This window comes from Dunckerocampus dactyliophorus, chromosome 11, assembly GCF_027744805.1.
Source record: "Dunckerocampus dactyliophorus isolate RoL2022-P2 chromosome 11, RoL_Ddac_1.1, whole genome shotgun sequence".
Classification (NCBI taxonomy): Eukaryota; Metazoa; Chordata; class Actinopteri; order Syngnathiformes; family Syngnathidae; genus Dunckerocampus; species Dunckerocampus dactyliophorus.
Window position 1 is genome coordinate 22,174,125 of NC_072829.1, and position 17,148 is coordinate 22,191,272.

Consider the following 17,148-nt stretch of genomic DNA (forward strand, 5'->3'; position numbering starts at 1 on the left):
CGATGTAGCGGCCATTGCACCCCTCACTCTCCCACACTGCATCGACAACATTGCTGAGTTTGCTTCTCAGAATTTTGTCCTTGGGGTGAACCGGCTTTGTTGGCAGCTTTGAAATGCACTGTTGTGTTATGCTAGGAGAAAACCCTTCTGAGTTTCAAACTGGCCATATAGGGTACCATCACATTTCAAGCGAAAATGGGACAGAGAGGTTGAGCGACTGGGTGAGGAATGAGAAAATAGTGATTGTAACAATAATAGTCACCAATTACAAAAATAATAAGATAAATAATAGAAGACGGAACGGCTGTACTAGCCAATAAAACGTGAACATGTTCCAACCTTGCCAACATGGCTCACCTTGGAGACATTGAAGGTCCCATACCACACCACATATTACGCTTTTGGCAAAATACAGCTCACATCAAATACCCCGAGACAATACCGCCATCAAACAAACTGTGCTTGTGTGCTTTTTTATGTGGCGTGAGAGAGTCCATGTGCAGTTCTGTAACTTTTACCTTCTTGTCAGAAGATAATTAAGGCTCTCCTGAATTCCCAACTCTCAGCCTGTGGCTTTGGCTTTAGGAGGCATTCTGGAGCATTTCCCCCCTCTAGACAGCTCTGGGGCAAACAAAAAAATAATTAGTGTAATTACCATAATTATGATGCCCTAGAAAGGTTCAGGGCATAAGATCATTACAAGGAATGGACTTTCAATGTGGGCTAAATGCTCCTCGTTCACAGTGACGATATATATATTATATATATAATATACACACACCCACATACCCACATATATATAATACGGGTGCAGCAATACACAAATTCACGGTTCGGTTTGATTCTATACTTTAGTGTCACAGTTCGATATTTTTTCGATACAAAATACCAAAACATTTTTATGCCTTTTTCAACTTGTATTCTATTGAAATCGCCCACAACAAATGAAACCACGTAGCAGTCATTATTTCGACAGTTCATGTACACGTCCCGTTTGATATCAAACATTGTAATTATGAAATAAAAAGTTATCAAATTGGCCGATGTCAAGGCAACACATAAATGTCTCAAACAATAGGACTATGTTTTTCAATTCATCGTGAAATAATAGCAACAGTAACAAGTGTAGAAGAAGCACATTTCTGTAATGGAGTTCGGGGCACACAAGGCGCAACTGGCCTTTTTTTTTTTTTTTTAAGGATTTGCATGGAACTAACCGCTACGAATGCACACTGTTGCAGCTTTTGTTGTATGAATACAGTATGCATGAGTTATTTTCATCAGAATTTGGATAATAAAGAGGAAAAATGCAGTTTTGCATGCTACTCGAGACGCCGTCTGCCACCGGCCACAACGGGCTGCTCAGGAGGAGCAGCAACTCAGGAGAGGGACTTTCATGTCCGCTGATTGATGTCATGTGACGTATACATCTGGGTTACGGTATCGTTTGATTCGTAGCGTGTATCAAACCGAGACCACTGTATCCTTCTCTTCTATGTATATTTTGAAGTTGTTATTTGTACGTGAAATGGAAATTCCTTCGGAGAACATGTCATATATGTGTGTGTGTGTGTGTGTGTGTGTGTGTGTGTGTGTGTGTGTGTGTGTCTGCACTTTGGTCTGAACAAGCAAGCTGATCTAATAGCTTGTTTGCGTCGTTATCATATATCTGAAACATTCACTTGGCTCTAAAGTGCAAATAAAACATCACTCGGGCATGTTTGTGGGCACAGTCCAAAGCCAAATAAATTGATATTTCCCAATGTGTCCTGTTGGACTCTTCCATCTTTTACCGAGCTAATGATTTCACAGATGACAAGTAGTTCATTTGCACCCTGGCTTCTGTACAAACTGCCTGGCGTGACGACAGGGGTCTGAGGCCTCGCTCGCATTGCGGGCAAATTCTGTTGGTCAAGTGAGACCTTGAAGCACCACTGTCTGCACTGTCATTTGCAAGTGATCAAATCCGATTTGTTGCGTTGACCTTTCTGCACGGGCTGCTATGGCAACACCACCCATGCACGCTGATGACTGGATACAAAAGCAGAAGTATGCGCAGGAGAAATAACACAAATACAACATCTAAAGTAGCGACGGGGGCAGGAGTCATTTGTTCATCAAGATAGCTAGCTGCTTCTGTAAGATTGAACTCTACCCACATCACAGGAGCCCATCTACGTATTATGCGTCAAGTCTCAAGTAGTCTGTGGGGACCAGTCTTATTTACAGAGCTGCTATCATCTGGGGGCTCAGCTGCTTGTTCCAATGCTGAGAGCGTCGCCAAGTTTGAAATAGTTTTGCCCAGCCGGACACCACTATGCAATCATACAATTTCGCCATGCGGCGCTTGCGTACAAGTGTGCTTGTATAAATGTGACCACAATTTGCTTCCATCAGTGGCACTCTTGAATGATGGAGCATGAAATCAACAATTTGGCAATTCCCTGTCGTGAGCTCATTCAAATAATGGACTGTACCGCCAAGTCTTGTGTGTTCACAATCCCACAAGAAAGGCATTAGGTGGACTATATGGATTAAATCCCACCGCACAGCATATGTAATTCTATGCAACAATATCGATACGGATCACAATAGAGTACATTTTATGGAAAATCAATTCATAAAACATTGAATGAATAACCTGCAGTGTTTCGGCTAATCCAGTGAACGGAAGAGCTGACACATAAAAAGCCAATCTTGTCACACAGCAGCTCTGCTCATTGTTTTGCTACACTGCCCACAGAGGCATCATCAATTCACCAGGAACATTCACAGGTGTGACAAGATCTCCCTCGACAGGCTCATCTCTATTTTGTCCACATATACACAGTATACAGTATACAGTGGTATTGTCAACAAAAAGGAAGGGTAAATAACTGAACAGATAACACAGGTAAGACCAAGCAGGAATCCATGCGATATTTGGGAACACAAAATAGAAATGCGGTGCCACAAAATACAATTGAACCATAAAAGGTTCTGTAACGGACGTTTAAGTTTGACATTCTTAACGTCGTCCTTTGTTTATCGCAGTCAATCGGTTCCAGACCTGAAAGCGATGAGTGAATTTCCACAAAGTAGGATTCAATATTAATAAAGGGAATATTTTTGTAGTCAGAGCATAGAAAACCTGTTTATGCCTTTTTTTGCCATATTAGAGCCCTGAAGACATGAAATAACACCCCTGTAGTCTTCCTTACACTCCCATTATTCTCCGTTTACACCGCTTGCTAATGCGCGGGCTACGGGATCACTGCAAGGACACAAGAGGCGGCCACGGCTTTAAGCATAGCATGCTATCGAGCTGACTAGTTAGCCTCTAATTTATTTATTCCAAACTTCAAAAAGGATTTCAAATGGAGTGGGGAAGGAGGACAAAGTAAGAAGCCAAAACCACTTCCACACTGAATGGGATGAGAAATTTTCTTCACTCTATCATGTCGGACATGCAATGGCTGACTACGTGTTAAGGCAGGGGCGTCAAACTGGTTTTCACCGCCACATCGCAATTATGGTTATCCTCAGAGGGCCACTTTTTATTAATTCTATTTTATAATTTTGTTAGTTATTACATAAATTTTTCATTAATAACTAATAAAAAATAGTCATTTTAAATTGGATTTGACAACAAAAAAATCTAAAGTTTTCTATCAATATTGACAACAAATACATTTAGCAAGAAAGATTGTCTTTTTGATTAAAAAAAAATGTTTTCACTTTAATGTATTATTTTATTATTTATTGTAAATGGAATGATAAATGTTTATTAAATTATTGTAAAATTATGCTTTAAATATTATTTTTTTAATATTATTGGAAAAATATTTTTATATATTAAAATTGTCACTTATTTAAATCTATTTATATAAAGTAAAAAATAATAAATGACAGCATGCAGCATACATATAAAAATACAACAATATAAATATAATTTAACAATAGTATAAAAGTAAAATAATGAAAAATAAATATTTAAAAAGTAAAGACAAAATTAATATTAATAACAAAATTACAATATATATACAAATATGGCAAATAGGCTTTCGCGGGCCACATAAAATGACATGGCGGGCCAAATCCGGCCCCCGGACCTTGAGTTTGACACCTGTGTGTTAAGGTAATGTAATGTAATGTCATGTGTCATCGGTGTAACATTACTGATGCCTAGTTATGAGAATACTACATACAGGTATATTTTTGACTAATAATGGGCCATAGTCAACCACGAAACATCATCATTTTTATTTCTTTAATTTTTGAAAAAACGCGCTAGAGTGAGGGTGCGATGTTCGAAACTCGATGTAGCGAGGGACAACGGTAGTAGTATTATAATAACAATGGCGAAACATTGTACTTTCTCAGGCTTCCACGGTCTTCAAATGCTCAGTAAATACGAGGGGCGCACATGGAAGCTGGGCGTCATAATGGCACTGGCGTGGACATAAACGGTTGTAACCGGGCTGAAAAACTCTGTGGCTATTGGTGCCTCATTCTGGTGCTAAATGAATGCAGACTCAACCCCCTACAACAAGTACTTGAAGGAGATACTGTGCGGGTAACGTCTTGCAAGTAATACGATCCCGAAGAGACACACAAAGTCTGACTTTAAACCTTACTGCCGACCTTAACACGCCAACAGCTGTGCTCAGCTCCGACGCCGCACACACGTTTTACCATCGCTCTCCACGACAGCAGCACAACACTTCCTCTTTACCTACCAATCACACCCACGGCGAGCAAGGTGCATTCAAAAACAGAGGAATTCTGAACAATTTTGTTTCATATTGGTGAATATATGACTTATATCTTTGTTTACATTATTGAAGTATTTAGTTTGCTGTTGTTTTAGGCCAAAATGTTTGTGGTATTTTGTAAAATTATTTGTTTTAGTACTGGTTCAGACACCGTTTAAACACCGGCACCGTTTCAAAAGTACCGATTTGGCACCGGTATCGCGTAATACGTAAATGATACTCAACCCAAGTAAATACTGACAAAATAAAACAGTGTATACAGAATTGCTACTTACGTCAGTTAGCTTCCAATTTATACTCTTGTTTTTCTTTTGGCAAATTATGATCATTACAAATAATGTAATGATATAATATAAATAATTCTTAATAATGAATCGTCAAAGTTAAACTTTTGATACCGGATGAGCCAGTGAGCTCTAGTGAGTTATGCTGACATCACACATGACGACGGCTTTGGTGTTTTTAACCTCTAAAGCCCTGAGCTTTGTTTCTGGAAAAGGACGTAAATAAACAAATACGTGTGTTTTTTCACTGCAACTGCAAGGTCTACAGGGATGAGCTTGTATCGAAATAAATGGGAGACTTTGACGTTTACTGGAGATGTGAAAGTGCGTATTTGTGCTAAGTGTACAAAATGGATGGAACTCTGGATGTCATTTGCATCTAACACAAAAGTCTGATCTTGCTGTTAGTGTTGCAGCCCAAAAACTCAAGAAAATATTTGATTATCACCTGTGCAAAGCTGTTGCTAATCAAACAAACCAAAGCAGAGTTGTATAGCTTTTAGTAGCCAGAGAAATATCACTCACAGCTTCTTCTGGAACAGGTGCACCTGCACAAATCCTTTCCGTCGGTGTGCTGGCATTAATATCATGTTTCTCTGACAGCATTTGCACCACTGGGATGCTCTTACGTCCCGTCAGAGCACCCTGATATCAGAAGATACGGCCCAACGAGCCTTTTGGCCTTATCGGTGTTCTTACAGCTGATCCAGAAACATAGTCTGGTGGCATACTTGCCCCGTCTGGTGTCTGGTGTCTTTAATGCCACCACTTGTTTTGCTTTGCGCAGGGTGGCCCAATTAGGTAAATGAGTTGGTTCAGAATCTCCAAAGTCCATCAGCTTTACTGCCAGTGCTGCCCCGCGTACACGGGGTTCCATCCCGCCCCTGTGCATTTCTGTCTGCACATGCAAGCTTTGAACAGCCAGTGTTCCGGGAGTCATCGGTGTTTTTCATGCAACGTTTGAGCACCTTTGGGGCTGGTAATTGATGGCCGTGTGTCACATGTTATGTGGAGATGACCATGACACTCCTTACAGTATCCTCTTACAGTATGTCTGATTGATGGACGGACCTTGGCTCAAGTAACAAATATTGTATGTTTAAAAACAATAATACAATAATAATACAAAGCTCACAGCATATTTCTAATGCAGAAATTAATCTTGTGATTGTGGTGATTTGCCTCGGGGCGAGGGTGGCGTTGGGAGCAACGACGAAAGAGGGAGAGAGACTGGCGGCGTGTGTGGCGAGGGAATTGTGGGGCTGTTCGGTTCCAACACTGAAGAAGACGACTTTAGTGGTTTCAGTGCGGAAGGAGGAGGATGAAGATGTCAGATAACAGCGACTTTTCTGATGGGCTACTGTTTAACTAGCCATGTTTGGAAAATGCATGTGTTTAATTAAAACTCTTTGTACCAAATATCCCATGTGACGATGTGAACACCAGGTGTGGCCTAAATATGTACATAGTCTGGAAATGATGGTATGGAAATGATGGTAATCGGTTGCAGACCCGACCGTGATAGGTGAATTTCTGCGAAGTAGGAATTCCTTGTTTAGAAATCAAATATTTTCACAGTTAAAGCATTGAAAACCCGTTTATGACCTTCAAAATACGGTTTTGAACATTATTAGAGCCCTCTAGACATGGAATAACACCCCATAGTCACCTTTGCACTCGTATTACCCAATTCTGTAGACATAATAAGAGTAAATAAGCCATTTAAGACATAAATAGGACTTGAAGTGACATCAGGTGTTCAGAGTTGCGTTTTAGCTTGAAGTGGATTAGCGTTTGTTATTGTTATGAATAATATATTAATACTGTTTGTTATTATTATTGTGGCCCTTGTAAGAGCATTCAAACCTGCAATAAAAGCCTGTTGTTGCGGCGATTCACTGAATGCCCCATCAGATTTTGAGGTTCCACTGTAATTAAAGGTGTGTAAACACATGATTAAGGGTCTGACGGGTTAGAATGTCAGTTTAATAAAAAAAAAAAATAAGCAAAACATGAAAAGAGTGAGTAACTGCTGCTCTCTTCCTGTATTGCTACATTGTCAACCAGGCATCAACTACATTAAATGTTATCATGGGGTAATTATTACTGGTGTGTGTGTGTGTGTGTGTGTCTATGCTTCACAAATGCCTCGTTCAAACAGTAGATCATTTCAAACCACACTGGACATTATTACTTTGCAGTCAGATTTATCTCTTACGTGGACACTCATTAAGTCCGACTTTACACCAAGATGAAGCACAGGATTCCATTTTAAAATTCTATTCCAGCAAATGAATATGAGCCCCGCTGAATGGGCCATTTAGGGAATGTAGTCGTCCACATTAATGCAGGATACAAGCTGAAATAGCACTCAGATGTACAGCGCATGCTAATTAGGGCCGCCCCGACATATTAAGTCAGCCATATACCAACACATACTGATTCACTTCAAGCGATGTCGAGGTGGAGATTAGCCTTTAGATCATTTTACGCGAATAACATGTTCTAACAAAATCTACAAACTGTGGATTAGAGGTGCTGCTTTATCATTTTAACTCTGACATGCAATCAGCTCTCGACGAAGCCACTGCAACATCGAGCTCAGTCAAACAGCACCTGGTAAAAAAAAAACGACACACACACACACACACACACACACTGTACAACACGAACATCAAGCTATACACAAATGGAAATATTTGTTGGCCTCAGATTTCAATGTTGGTGAGCAAATAGCAACAACGTGCTTTCGATGTGATGCGCAAGTGACAGCAAATTAGAGCAACATGAGAACGAGTCACATCGAGTATCAACACGTAGGGAGAATGTGACACAGTTGTGTAACGGCACACAGCGAGAGAACAACAGCGTTTAAATCTGCTTTTTGGAGTAGCTGAAGCGGGTGGATGCTTGGCGGATATTAGAGCAGCTGCAGGAAGTGTTTCGCTGAAAGGTCAAGTAGGCCACAGTTACAGTATGCTAATAACCAAGCCTCGCAAGCTTGTCTATCGTCAGGTGGGATATGTTCTGCGGTGATGCAAAAGCAAAGAGAAAGCATCGTTGTGGGAAAATGGTAAGCGTTTCTTGCATCAACCATCTTCATTATTTGTTATGAGAAAGCAGGAAGTCCTCATGTCCACCACAGAGGACATTAGAAAAATGAGTTGTTTTCAGCATCTTAGCCCAAAACAGCACAAACTATTGATAAAATGCTTAAAAAAGCACCCACTTTTTACTTTTACAAATACAATAACTTGATGATTTGAATAACATACTTCTTTTCTGCCCATAAAACATGCTGGTAGGTATGGCGGCCAGTTTGGGAAGACCAATCCTCTATTTCATTGAACAAACCCGAGAACATCACATATCACTGGGAAGCCCAGGAGGTCCTCTCCACTGCACAATTGCTGGTTTGCAACCACGTGACCAAGAGGCAGTTCGTGTCACTTTCGGTGTTCGGATGTGGGGCAAACATTTCAATGCGGCCACATACATCTTTGTACAATGGTTGGACGATAAATGAGACTATCGGTGCACGCTGTTAAAATTATTTGCACCAATTGTGTGAGTGTGCATGATGTGTTGGATAAAGACATGTAATAGTTGAAAACAAGGCGATCAAACAGCGATAAAAGCCCATCTTTCCCGTCACACATAATGAATGTAGCAGATGAAAATAACGCGTCTGACATGTCCATCCGCGTTCTTACACCAAGTCTGTCTACAGATATTTATTTCAAATTTCATAATGGAATGTTCAAGTTCATTTATCCCAAGAGATTAGTCGGATACACTTTTCTGTATTTTCAATCTTTAGCTCTGGGGCTTCAGTCCATCCACTGTAACTAGGAAGAAGCCTCCAAACTAGGAAGTAACTGCTGTATTATCCTATCCTCGGGTCCCACCCTCGCAAGGTTGGGACCGCTCCCCTATGTGGATCAGTGGTGTGGCAATGTGTCTGCTTCTAACTGGTTCCAGCTCGTGCCGGTCTCAAGTATGTGTGTGTGTGTGTCATCTAAGTGAAGCAAAATACTGCAAGCAGATAAGGTTGGCAAGCAAACTGTCTGTAAAAAGTTCAAGCAATAAATTCCGCCTCTGTTTAATTCTAAAGTGCTTCTATTGTTTAATACTAGCCGTCTCTAACAAATAGTCAATAACAGTGTCTCGCAACATACACTACTCACAATGTTGTTGACATTCAGCTTTCAGGTGAAATTTCAGATTGAACTAAAATGTACAAGTGTGGACTCGAGGCACAATTTTGATGACTTTGGACTTTTGACAATACAGTCGTCCCTTGCTACATGGCGGTTCAAATATCGCTCCCTATCGCGTTTTTTTCCAAAAAATAATTAAGTTAGTGCTGTTTCATGTTTGACTATGACCCATTATTAGTAAAAAAAAATATCGAAATCCAACGTCTATGTGGTGTTCTGGGCGTCAGTAATGACAAAATGAATTCAACACAATACACGAGGGACGACTTTCATCAGACTTGCAAGTCGACTTGGACCTTAGCATCAATGACTCCGGACTTGTCTCAGACTGATGACTTGAACATATTTTCAGTGAATGTGGAGTAAAATGTGTCCCCGTTCAAACTTTTCAACTAGCATATTTTCCCTTTGAATTTGCCTGATGAATTATTAACGTGCTATTAACGTATAACCAACTTTAAGAACCGCGAATGAGTGATTACATAAGTCCCGAATACTACGCCAGCTCTTCTGTGACTAGGTCTTGTCATATTGGTCTTATTTAAAAAAATAAAATAAAATTCCAAATGTATTCATTGTATTTGTCAAATTTTGTATATGTGTTAACATTGTTGACATGGTATTTTATATGGTAAACGCTTTATACACTGCTTATGACTTAAAGTCATGGAAAAAATGATTGACCACCCTTGTTCAGTTTCTTGTTCATTTTAAAGCCTGATACAACTAAAGGTACCTTTGTTTGGGCACTTATAACAATGACAACAAAAATAGCTCAAGAGTTCATTTTTTTGTCAGTACAATGCTATAGCTATTCATGTAAAAACTTGAGTGATTTTGGTTATCAAGAAAACCATGGAAATTGCTCGATATCAGCTCTTAAACTAAACTCTCACGAGCTATATTTGTTATCGTTATATTTGTCCAAACAGATGTACCTTCGTTGTACCAGACATTAAAATGGATCAGTAAACTGAAGAAACAAGGGTGGTCTCATCATTTTTTTCCACGACTGTATAAGGACTCAAAAATGTCAATCCTATGACATGAGACCTGACTTGAGCCTTGCAAAACACTCACTTGCTCCCGCCTCTGCTAAAATGCATAACCTCTACAGGTGAACGTAATTTAACTTTCTCTAAACGTTTGAACCTTGACAATGTTTCAGTACTAGTTGCTGTTCTCTACAAAGGAACTTAATGGTAAAATTGTCAACACAAGTGTGACGCATCAATCGACAATAATAATAATATAAGTTAATATATTAAAGCACCAAGACTTAACTTTGACTTCTTTGTCCTTTTGCGACTGCTTGTGGAACAATCGCTCACAAGGGAAGCTGTGACCTATCATGGCCAGCGATCTAATAACATATTTCCCAGAGGATCTTTATTATGCAATCTCAAATCATGTGGAAGGTGACAAAATATGCAATTGTAGAGTACGGCCCCTGCTTTATGCTCAGAGGAATCATCAGTTGTCTTGCAATCATAACACCCATTCTTTTATGTGCCATTGCAACAGTGCATACTTAAATAGTATTCCAGAATGTTTTTTTTTTCAATTCAATCATTTATTGGGATAGAAAGCAGGCACATGAATTCAGAACAGTGTGCACTAACAGGTCAGCTATCAAGAGCAAAAAAAAATCCACAGCAAAGTCGTTTACTTATGTATCGTTTCCAAACTGAAAAGGCAAAGTGATGAAAAACCACTCAGAACTGATTGGTTGTGCAGCAAAGAATATGTACTGTATATATGGTCAGCACATACATGACCATCTGGGATTAGTTCAGTGGTGTCAAACGAGCACAAAAACAAAAAAGTAAGATTTCAAAAAGCACAGACCAACATTTTTCTATTTCCAGGCCTAGTGACGCTTTTAAAGCTTCAACGATGTAGAATGTGGACTAGTGTTCAAGCTTCAAGGACAAGGAATAGAAAACAAGGCGTTGAAAAGGGAAGAAACCCTCATCTCTCTTTCCTCACCTGCCTCGGAGGCTGAGGAGAGGAAACAGTATTGATCCCTCAATTTGGACCCATTCTTGTATGGTGGAGGTTGGTCTCAGTGACAGAAAATGAAGCTCATCAGGCCCAGTGGCACCAAGCTGGACTCACAGGGCAGATCTGGTCACCTTAAATGTGTCTTTTCGTGCACATATAATTTCTATAGCCGAAATAAAGGCTGAGTAGTGTTTGACAAAATGAAAGATGTGTCAAATACCCAGATGTGACTTAATACACGTATGTACTAACTTTGGTTTGTCACAGCTAGTCCGAAACATTTTCAAATCTCACTGAGCCCTACACGTTCCAAACTATTATTGCTCAAGTTAAAATAAGGAAGTTTGCATAGTCGCCATTTGTCGTCTCAGTTATACACATTACAATCAAAACGTTATAATCAAAACATCATGGGAAAAACACCAGAACCCCAGCATAGTATTACAAACTAGGTTAGAATATGAAAAAAAAATCATACCTATAAAATTAACTTTTCTATCACAAATATGTCATGAAAAAATGTGGAAAATATATGTATATATATGTATATATATATATAAAAAATCCGGTGTCCAATTGATCGCTTTCTATTTTCCACAGAGGACAGCATAAAGCAACCAGATCTGATGGAATTGAGATTGAGATTGAGAGAGAGAGACACACACACCCTTGCACACACACACACACACACCCTTGCACACACGCACACACACACCACCTATAGAAAGATTTTCAAAAATGTGTTAAAAGCTCTTTTTGATAAACTGCAAAGCTGGATCTCTATGTAATAAACAAAAACAGGAGGACTCTAGATACTATCCATTGCTTTGAACTCGCTGAGAGCCTGCACAGGGTTGACGTGCTTCTTGTGAGAGGATCTCTTGACCCGGTTTGTTTGGCCATCATCCTGCTTCTCTCTCTTCACCAGAGGCTTCTTCTCAGGCGCCTTCATCCTCCAGGAGATGGCGGGCATATTGAGGGCCTCCATCCCTTTGCTCTTCTGGTACTTGGTGGATGCGACGTAGGACGCTTTCACGGTGGACACCACCGTGTTCATCAGATTCTTTGCGGCTTGAATGAGGGACATGGCGCTGTCCAACTGTTCACGAGAAAAGAGCAGACAATGTTTAGCCTCCCTGATTCTGAAAACAAAGGCTTTGTGGTTTGTACCCAAGAATCAACAACCTTTCCACGTTTTGGCATATAAACATATGTGAGGAATTTGAAAAAGGTCAGTCTAATTTCATCTCAACAATTTAAAAGCCTCCGAGTCGCTGGTGACACTTATGCAAAGTGTTGAAAGCTCGGTCTCCTTTTAGCCCTGCGGAAAGGGGGAAGGGATTCATTATTCCATGCACGCAGAGCGTGCTACTAAAATCAGGTTGACTGGCAAGTGGCTAATTAACGCTTTAACAGGCCTGTAAACATGGCCCTCATTTAAAAAATGAAGTAAGCATTTGGGCAATACAGTCATCCCTCGTTTATCGCGGTTAATTGGTTCCAGATGGGACGGGACGATTAAGTGCGATCATTTCCGTGAAGTAGGATTCAACAGGATCAGTAGGATCGAGCAGTGTGTTAAATATAGACATTTTCAGCCCTTGAAGCCATTTTATAAGTACTTCACCACTCCCCGCGAATGGTAATTAAGGAGAGAAGGGGAGTGTTATTGCAGGTGAAGCTAATCGATGCGTGACAGCAGTTACTAGATCCAAAATCGGAGGAGAAGGCGTTTACAGAAGTGGGCTGTCCGCCCTCTGAACAAGTCATATACACACAGGAAATGTGGAACCTTGGTTAGCATCATTAATCCGTTCCAGAAAGTCTGACTACGGAAACGTACTCAAACCGAATCTTAGCACACCACAAAGGTAGGTGTCTCTGTGTTGATTTCACTGCCACACTGCCTTTGCCAAACTTCACATCTTCAATGAAGGTGAAAGTAACCTTCAATGTTCATTGACTGAATTGTAAACTATAAAACTGTGTTTTGTGTTAACATTTTTTTCAGACTTGTGGCAACAAAGTCAACCGTTGACATCGTAGAAGGGTGACGGAGCTGCATTCTAGTTCCTGTTTCCATGTATCAGCAAGCTAATAAGCTGCCAACAAGGATGTTTGAATAACATGACAAGATGTATGCCAGATTGTACACTAACTGGAAAACATACGCAAACTGAGGCAAAATGTTGGCGATAATTTTCAAAATTAACCAACTAACACGCTAACTGAGGTTCCACAGTACTACAAACAGACTAATCAAAGCCTCAACAGTCAGAGTCGCCACAACTTGGGGTTTTTTTTGGAGGTGCAAGTCAGGCTGAACTTGAAACTGAAACCAGCTAAATGGAACAAAATGTGTACCTGAGAGCACCAAAGAGTACAAGTGTATTTTAAAAGGTCCAAATGAGTGCAATGTAGGCAAAAATGCGTACATGCTGGTAGGCCAGCATTATGAGCATGTCAAATTGCAGATTGTTCCAATTGGCTGGTATGCGTAGAACATAACTCCCGTGAAAGAAGGGCATCTATTGTATATCATTTGAACTCGAGCAACCAAGTGGCACACTCTATCAACACTTTTGTTTACATGCGTGCCAAGATATAACTGTCATTTGAAAACCTCTTAGAGATTTTAAAACCTCTGCTTTCTTTGCATCTTCTGCCACCCCAATCCTTCCCAGGATTCAGTCTGTTACCTTTGAGACTTCAACACTGTCAACTTATTCCTCCCCCTTTCGGAGTTGTCAAAACATTTCACCAACAGTTAGGCTTATTTCAGTTGTCATTTAACATCCCTTCTTTAGCTGCTCCACCACTTTTCTGTTAACTTTGGTGCCCGAGTGCATTGAAGACTCTAAATTATAGATGCCTCCCTGGTGTCCATGATTAAAATGATGGTGAACTTACCCCCGAGACAACCAGCTCTCCTCCCAGATTCTGAACCTCAGCCTTGACTTTGCTACAAATGTTGAGCTGGTGGCAATACAAGGCGATACGCTGCAAGTAGGCGAGCAGGTCCTGCTTACAGGCAGAGTCCGGGCACTGCAAAACACAAAAACAATATGTTACACACAGTTGCGGCTCATGCTTGTGTTTTAACAGCTTGTGGGCGGTGCAATGAATCAGATTTGTCACTTGAGTTATTTGCTGGCACTGGATATTCATGTTATTATTCTACAGACATGGTGATCTCACACTTTATCAAGATGACTTAGCGACAGCATGACAGGTAAGGTAGACACCCACATTAGGAAGGTGCTAAAAGCCAAAACGACAAACACCCACATAATCACACAGAATGAAAATTCTATTTACAAGGCAAATACAACAACATTAGAAATCTGCATATAGCAAAGTACCGAGTGGATTTGAACACAAAAAATTGTCACTACAGTTTAATGTGTACACACATTAATGTATCTTTTTTTTTTTTAAATCAAATTAATAGTTTTATTTGTAAAAATATACATATATATATATATATATATATATTTTTTTTACCTTTCCCACAGTAAACAACATAACATTTGCATTATACAGTCTCCGTTACTCAGTTAAGTAGTACCCTTTATTATGCTACAAGATTGTGTTTGTCCCACGTGGACATTTTCTAAAACGCTAAATGTTTATCAGCATTTGTCCCTGTGCTTCATACTTAAGCGAAACGTTTAGCTTTACAGATGCCATGTCTACTATGCAGGTAGTGCGTGTTAATAGTTGTCTGAAAAATATGGTTGGTCATTGCACTTATAAAATGTTTTATGTCCGTTATTCCATTTGATTTGACTAATATCAGTTATACTTATGCACTAACATACATACATATTTCTGCTGTACACATACCTGCTATGAGTATCTGCTTAAGGCTAGAGGGCTGTTGTCTCCAGAACATGTCCTTCACACGCTGAGAATCAATAGCCTTGGACGTCTGGGTATTTTAAGATAGCTTTAGCCTCTCATTTTAGATTACCCCTCCCCTCGCATATGCACATATAGTGATGTGAAAAGGTGTTTGCCCCGTTCTTGATTTCTTTTTCATTTTTTTGGGATGTTTGTCACACGTAAATGTTCCAAATCATCAAACAAATTTAAATATTAGTCAATGACAACACAAGTGAATGATGATCCTGAAGGAGAATGTCTGGCCATCTGTTTGTCACCTCAAGCTGAAACAAACTTGGGTTCTGCAGCAGAACAATGATCCAAAAACACACCAGCAAGTCCACCTTTGAATGGCTAAAGAAAAACAAAATGAAGACTTTGGAGTGTCCTAGTCAAAGTCCTGACCTGAATCCAATTGAGATGCTGTGGCATGACGTTAAAAGGTGGCTCATGCTTGAAAACCCTCCAATGTGGCTGAATTACAGCAATTCTGCAAAGATGAGTGGGCCAAAATTTCTCCCCAGCTCTTACGAGATTCATTGCAAGTTAGTGCAAATGCTTGATTGCAGTTGTTGCTGCTAAGGGTGGCCCAACCAGTTATTAGGTTTAGAGAGCAATCACTTTTACACAGGGCCTTGTAGGGTTTGGATTTTTCTTCTCCCTTAATAAAAAGTTTCACTTAAAAATTGCATTTTGTACTGAGTTGTGTTGTCATTGACAAATATTAAAATTTGTTTGGTGATCTGAAACATTTAAGTGTGATAAACATGCAAAAAAATCAGGAACACTTTTTTTTCCACACCACTGCATAGCAACATCTTTTCCTGGAAGTTAGACATTTTCTCTCAAAGCAGTCTGTTCAGGTTGTATCGATTTGCCTCCTTACATGCAAGTTTTATTAAATTGCACCTCTCATTATTCTCAAATAACTTGTCTTGTCTCTTGTCTATTTTGAAGCCAGCAGAGAATTTCCCCTGTCTACCACCAAGATGTTGTTCTTGGGGGGGTAAGGAGACATCCGTTTGTGGTGAGGTGCGCATGTATTCAAGTGCACCCAGCAATTAATTGGGCTATTAAGAATGGAGGCTATACTTTCAGGAATTACAGCAAACCTACTTCAGCAATTTCAACAACTATTTCAAGGAAATAGTTCACATTTTTTGGACATGAAGTTGTATGACATCCCCATCAGCATTGTAGTCCATTAACAGCGACCTACCCCACACTGGGCAAAATCTGAACTATCCCTTTAAAGTCACATGATGGCTACACCTGGGATATTCATAGGAACTGTACATCTAGTCCCTTTTCAACATCTCAATAAACAAGCCCACCGTCTGCATTATAATTAGACTACAGTATTCACATTTGCTGCTCATGAAGGAAGGGAGCATAAAAGCCCTGATGGGACACTTGAGCAGACTTCAGTGTTCAGTTACCTGATATGCAAACACTGTATGTCACAAACTGTTAGTTGACTAAATTATCAGACAGCAGATTTCCACAAGCTGGCGTTTTTGCAAGAAAATATTTGCAGTAGTGATATGTGCTGGGAGAGACCTGATCAGGGCCTGAGAAAACATTGAAAGGGATGAATTTTTACCAATTATGTAAGGGCGGGTAATCCCATAAATGTCTTTTTGGTTTTCTGTGGGTGCTGCAGTGAAGTGTCAACCGAAGATCAGGTATTCAGACTATAATATCCACATAGGGCAAGTAATTTATTGTTCACTGTGCATGAGAATTAACATACCATTGAGGGCATTTGTGTCAAACTCAGGTCCGAGGGACTGTTGGCAAGGAAAATAGCAAGGAACCGACCCACACCGCGGATCTCAACCACCAACACCAACAATGATCTGCACAAGTTTCAACTATTGCTACTGCGCTACAGAACTAAAGTGGCCAGAGTATTATATATAGCACAAATTGCACAAGGATTGTTTTTGTATTTCTCAGTTTACGTACACAACTATTGAGGAATTATGTGTAATTATCTTT

General features: G+C 39.9%; 1 protein-coding gene across 2 annotated transcripts in view; it reads right to left on the bottom strand.

Annotated features, from left to right (window-relative positions):
- Positions 1-10,807: 10,807 nt before the first annotated feature.
- Positions 10,808-17,148, bottom strand: part of ctnna1 (catenin (cadherin-associated protein), alpha 1) — a 61,138-nt gene continuing 54,797 nt past the window's right edge. For both annotated transcript variants that reach the window (XM_054791244.1, XM_054791246.1), the window contains exons 17-18: positions 14,173-14,307; positions 10,808-12,361 (exon numbers count right to left, since the gene is read on the bottom strand). In XM_054791244.1, the coding sequence (XP_054647219.1) occupies positions 12,071-12,361; positions 14,173-14,307 (426 nt within the window). In that variant the 3' untranslated portion in view covers positions 10,808-12,070. The remainder of the gene's footprint in view (positions 12,362-14,172; positions 14,308-17,148) is intronic.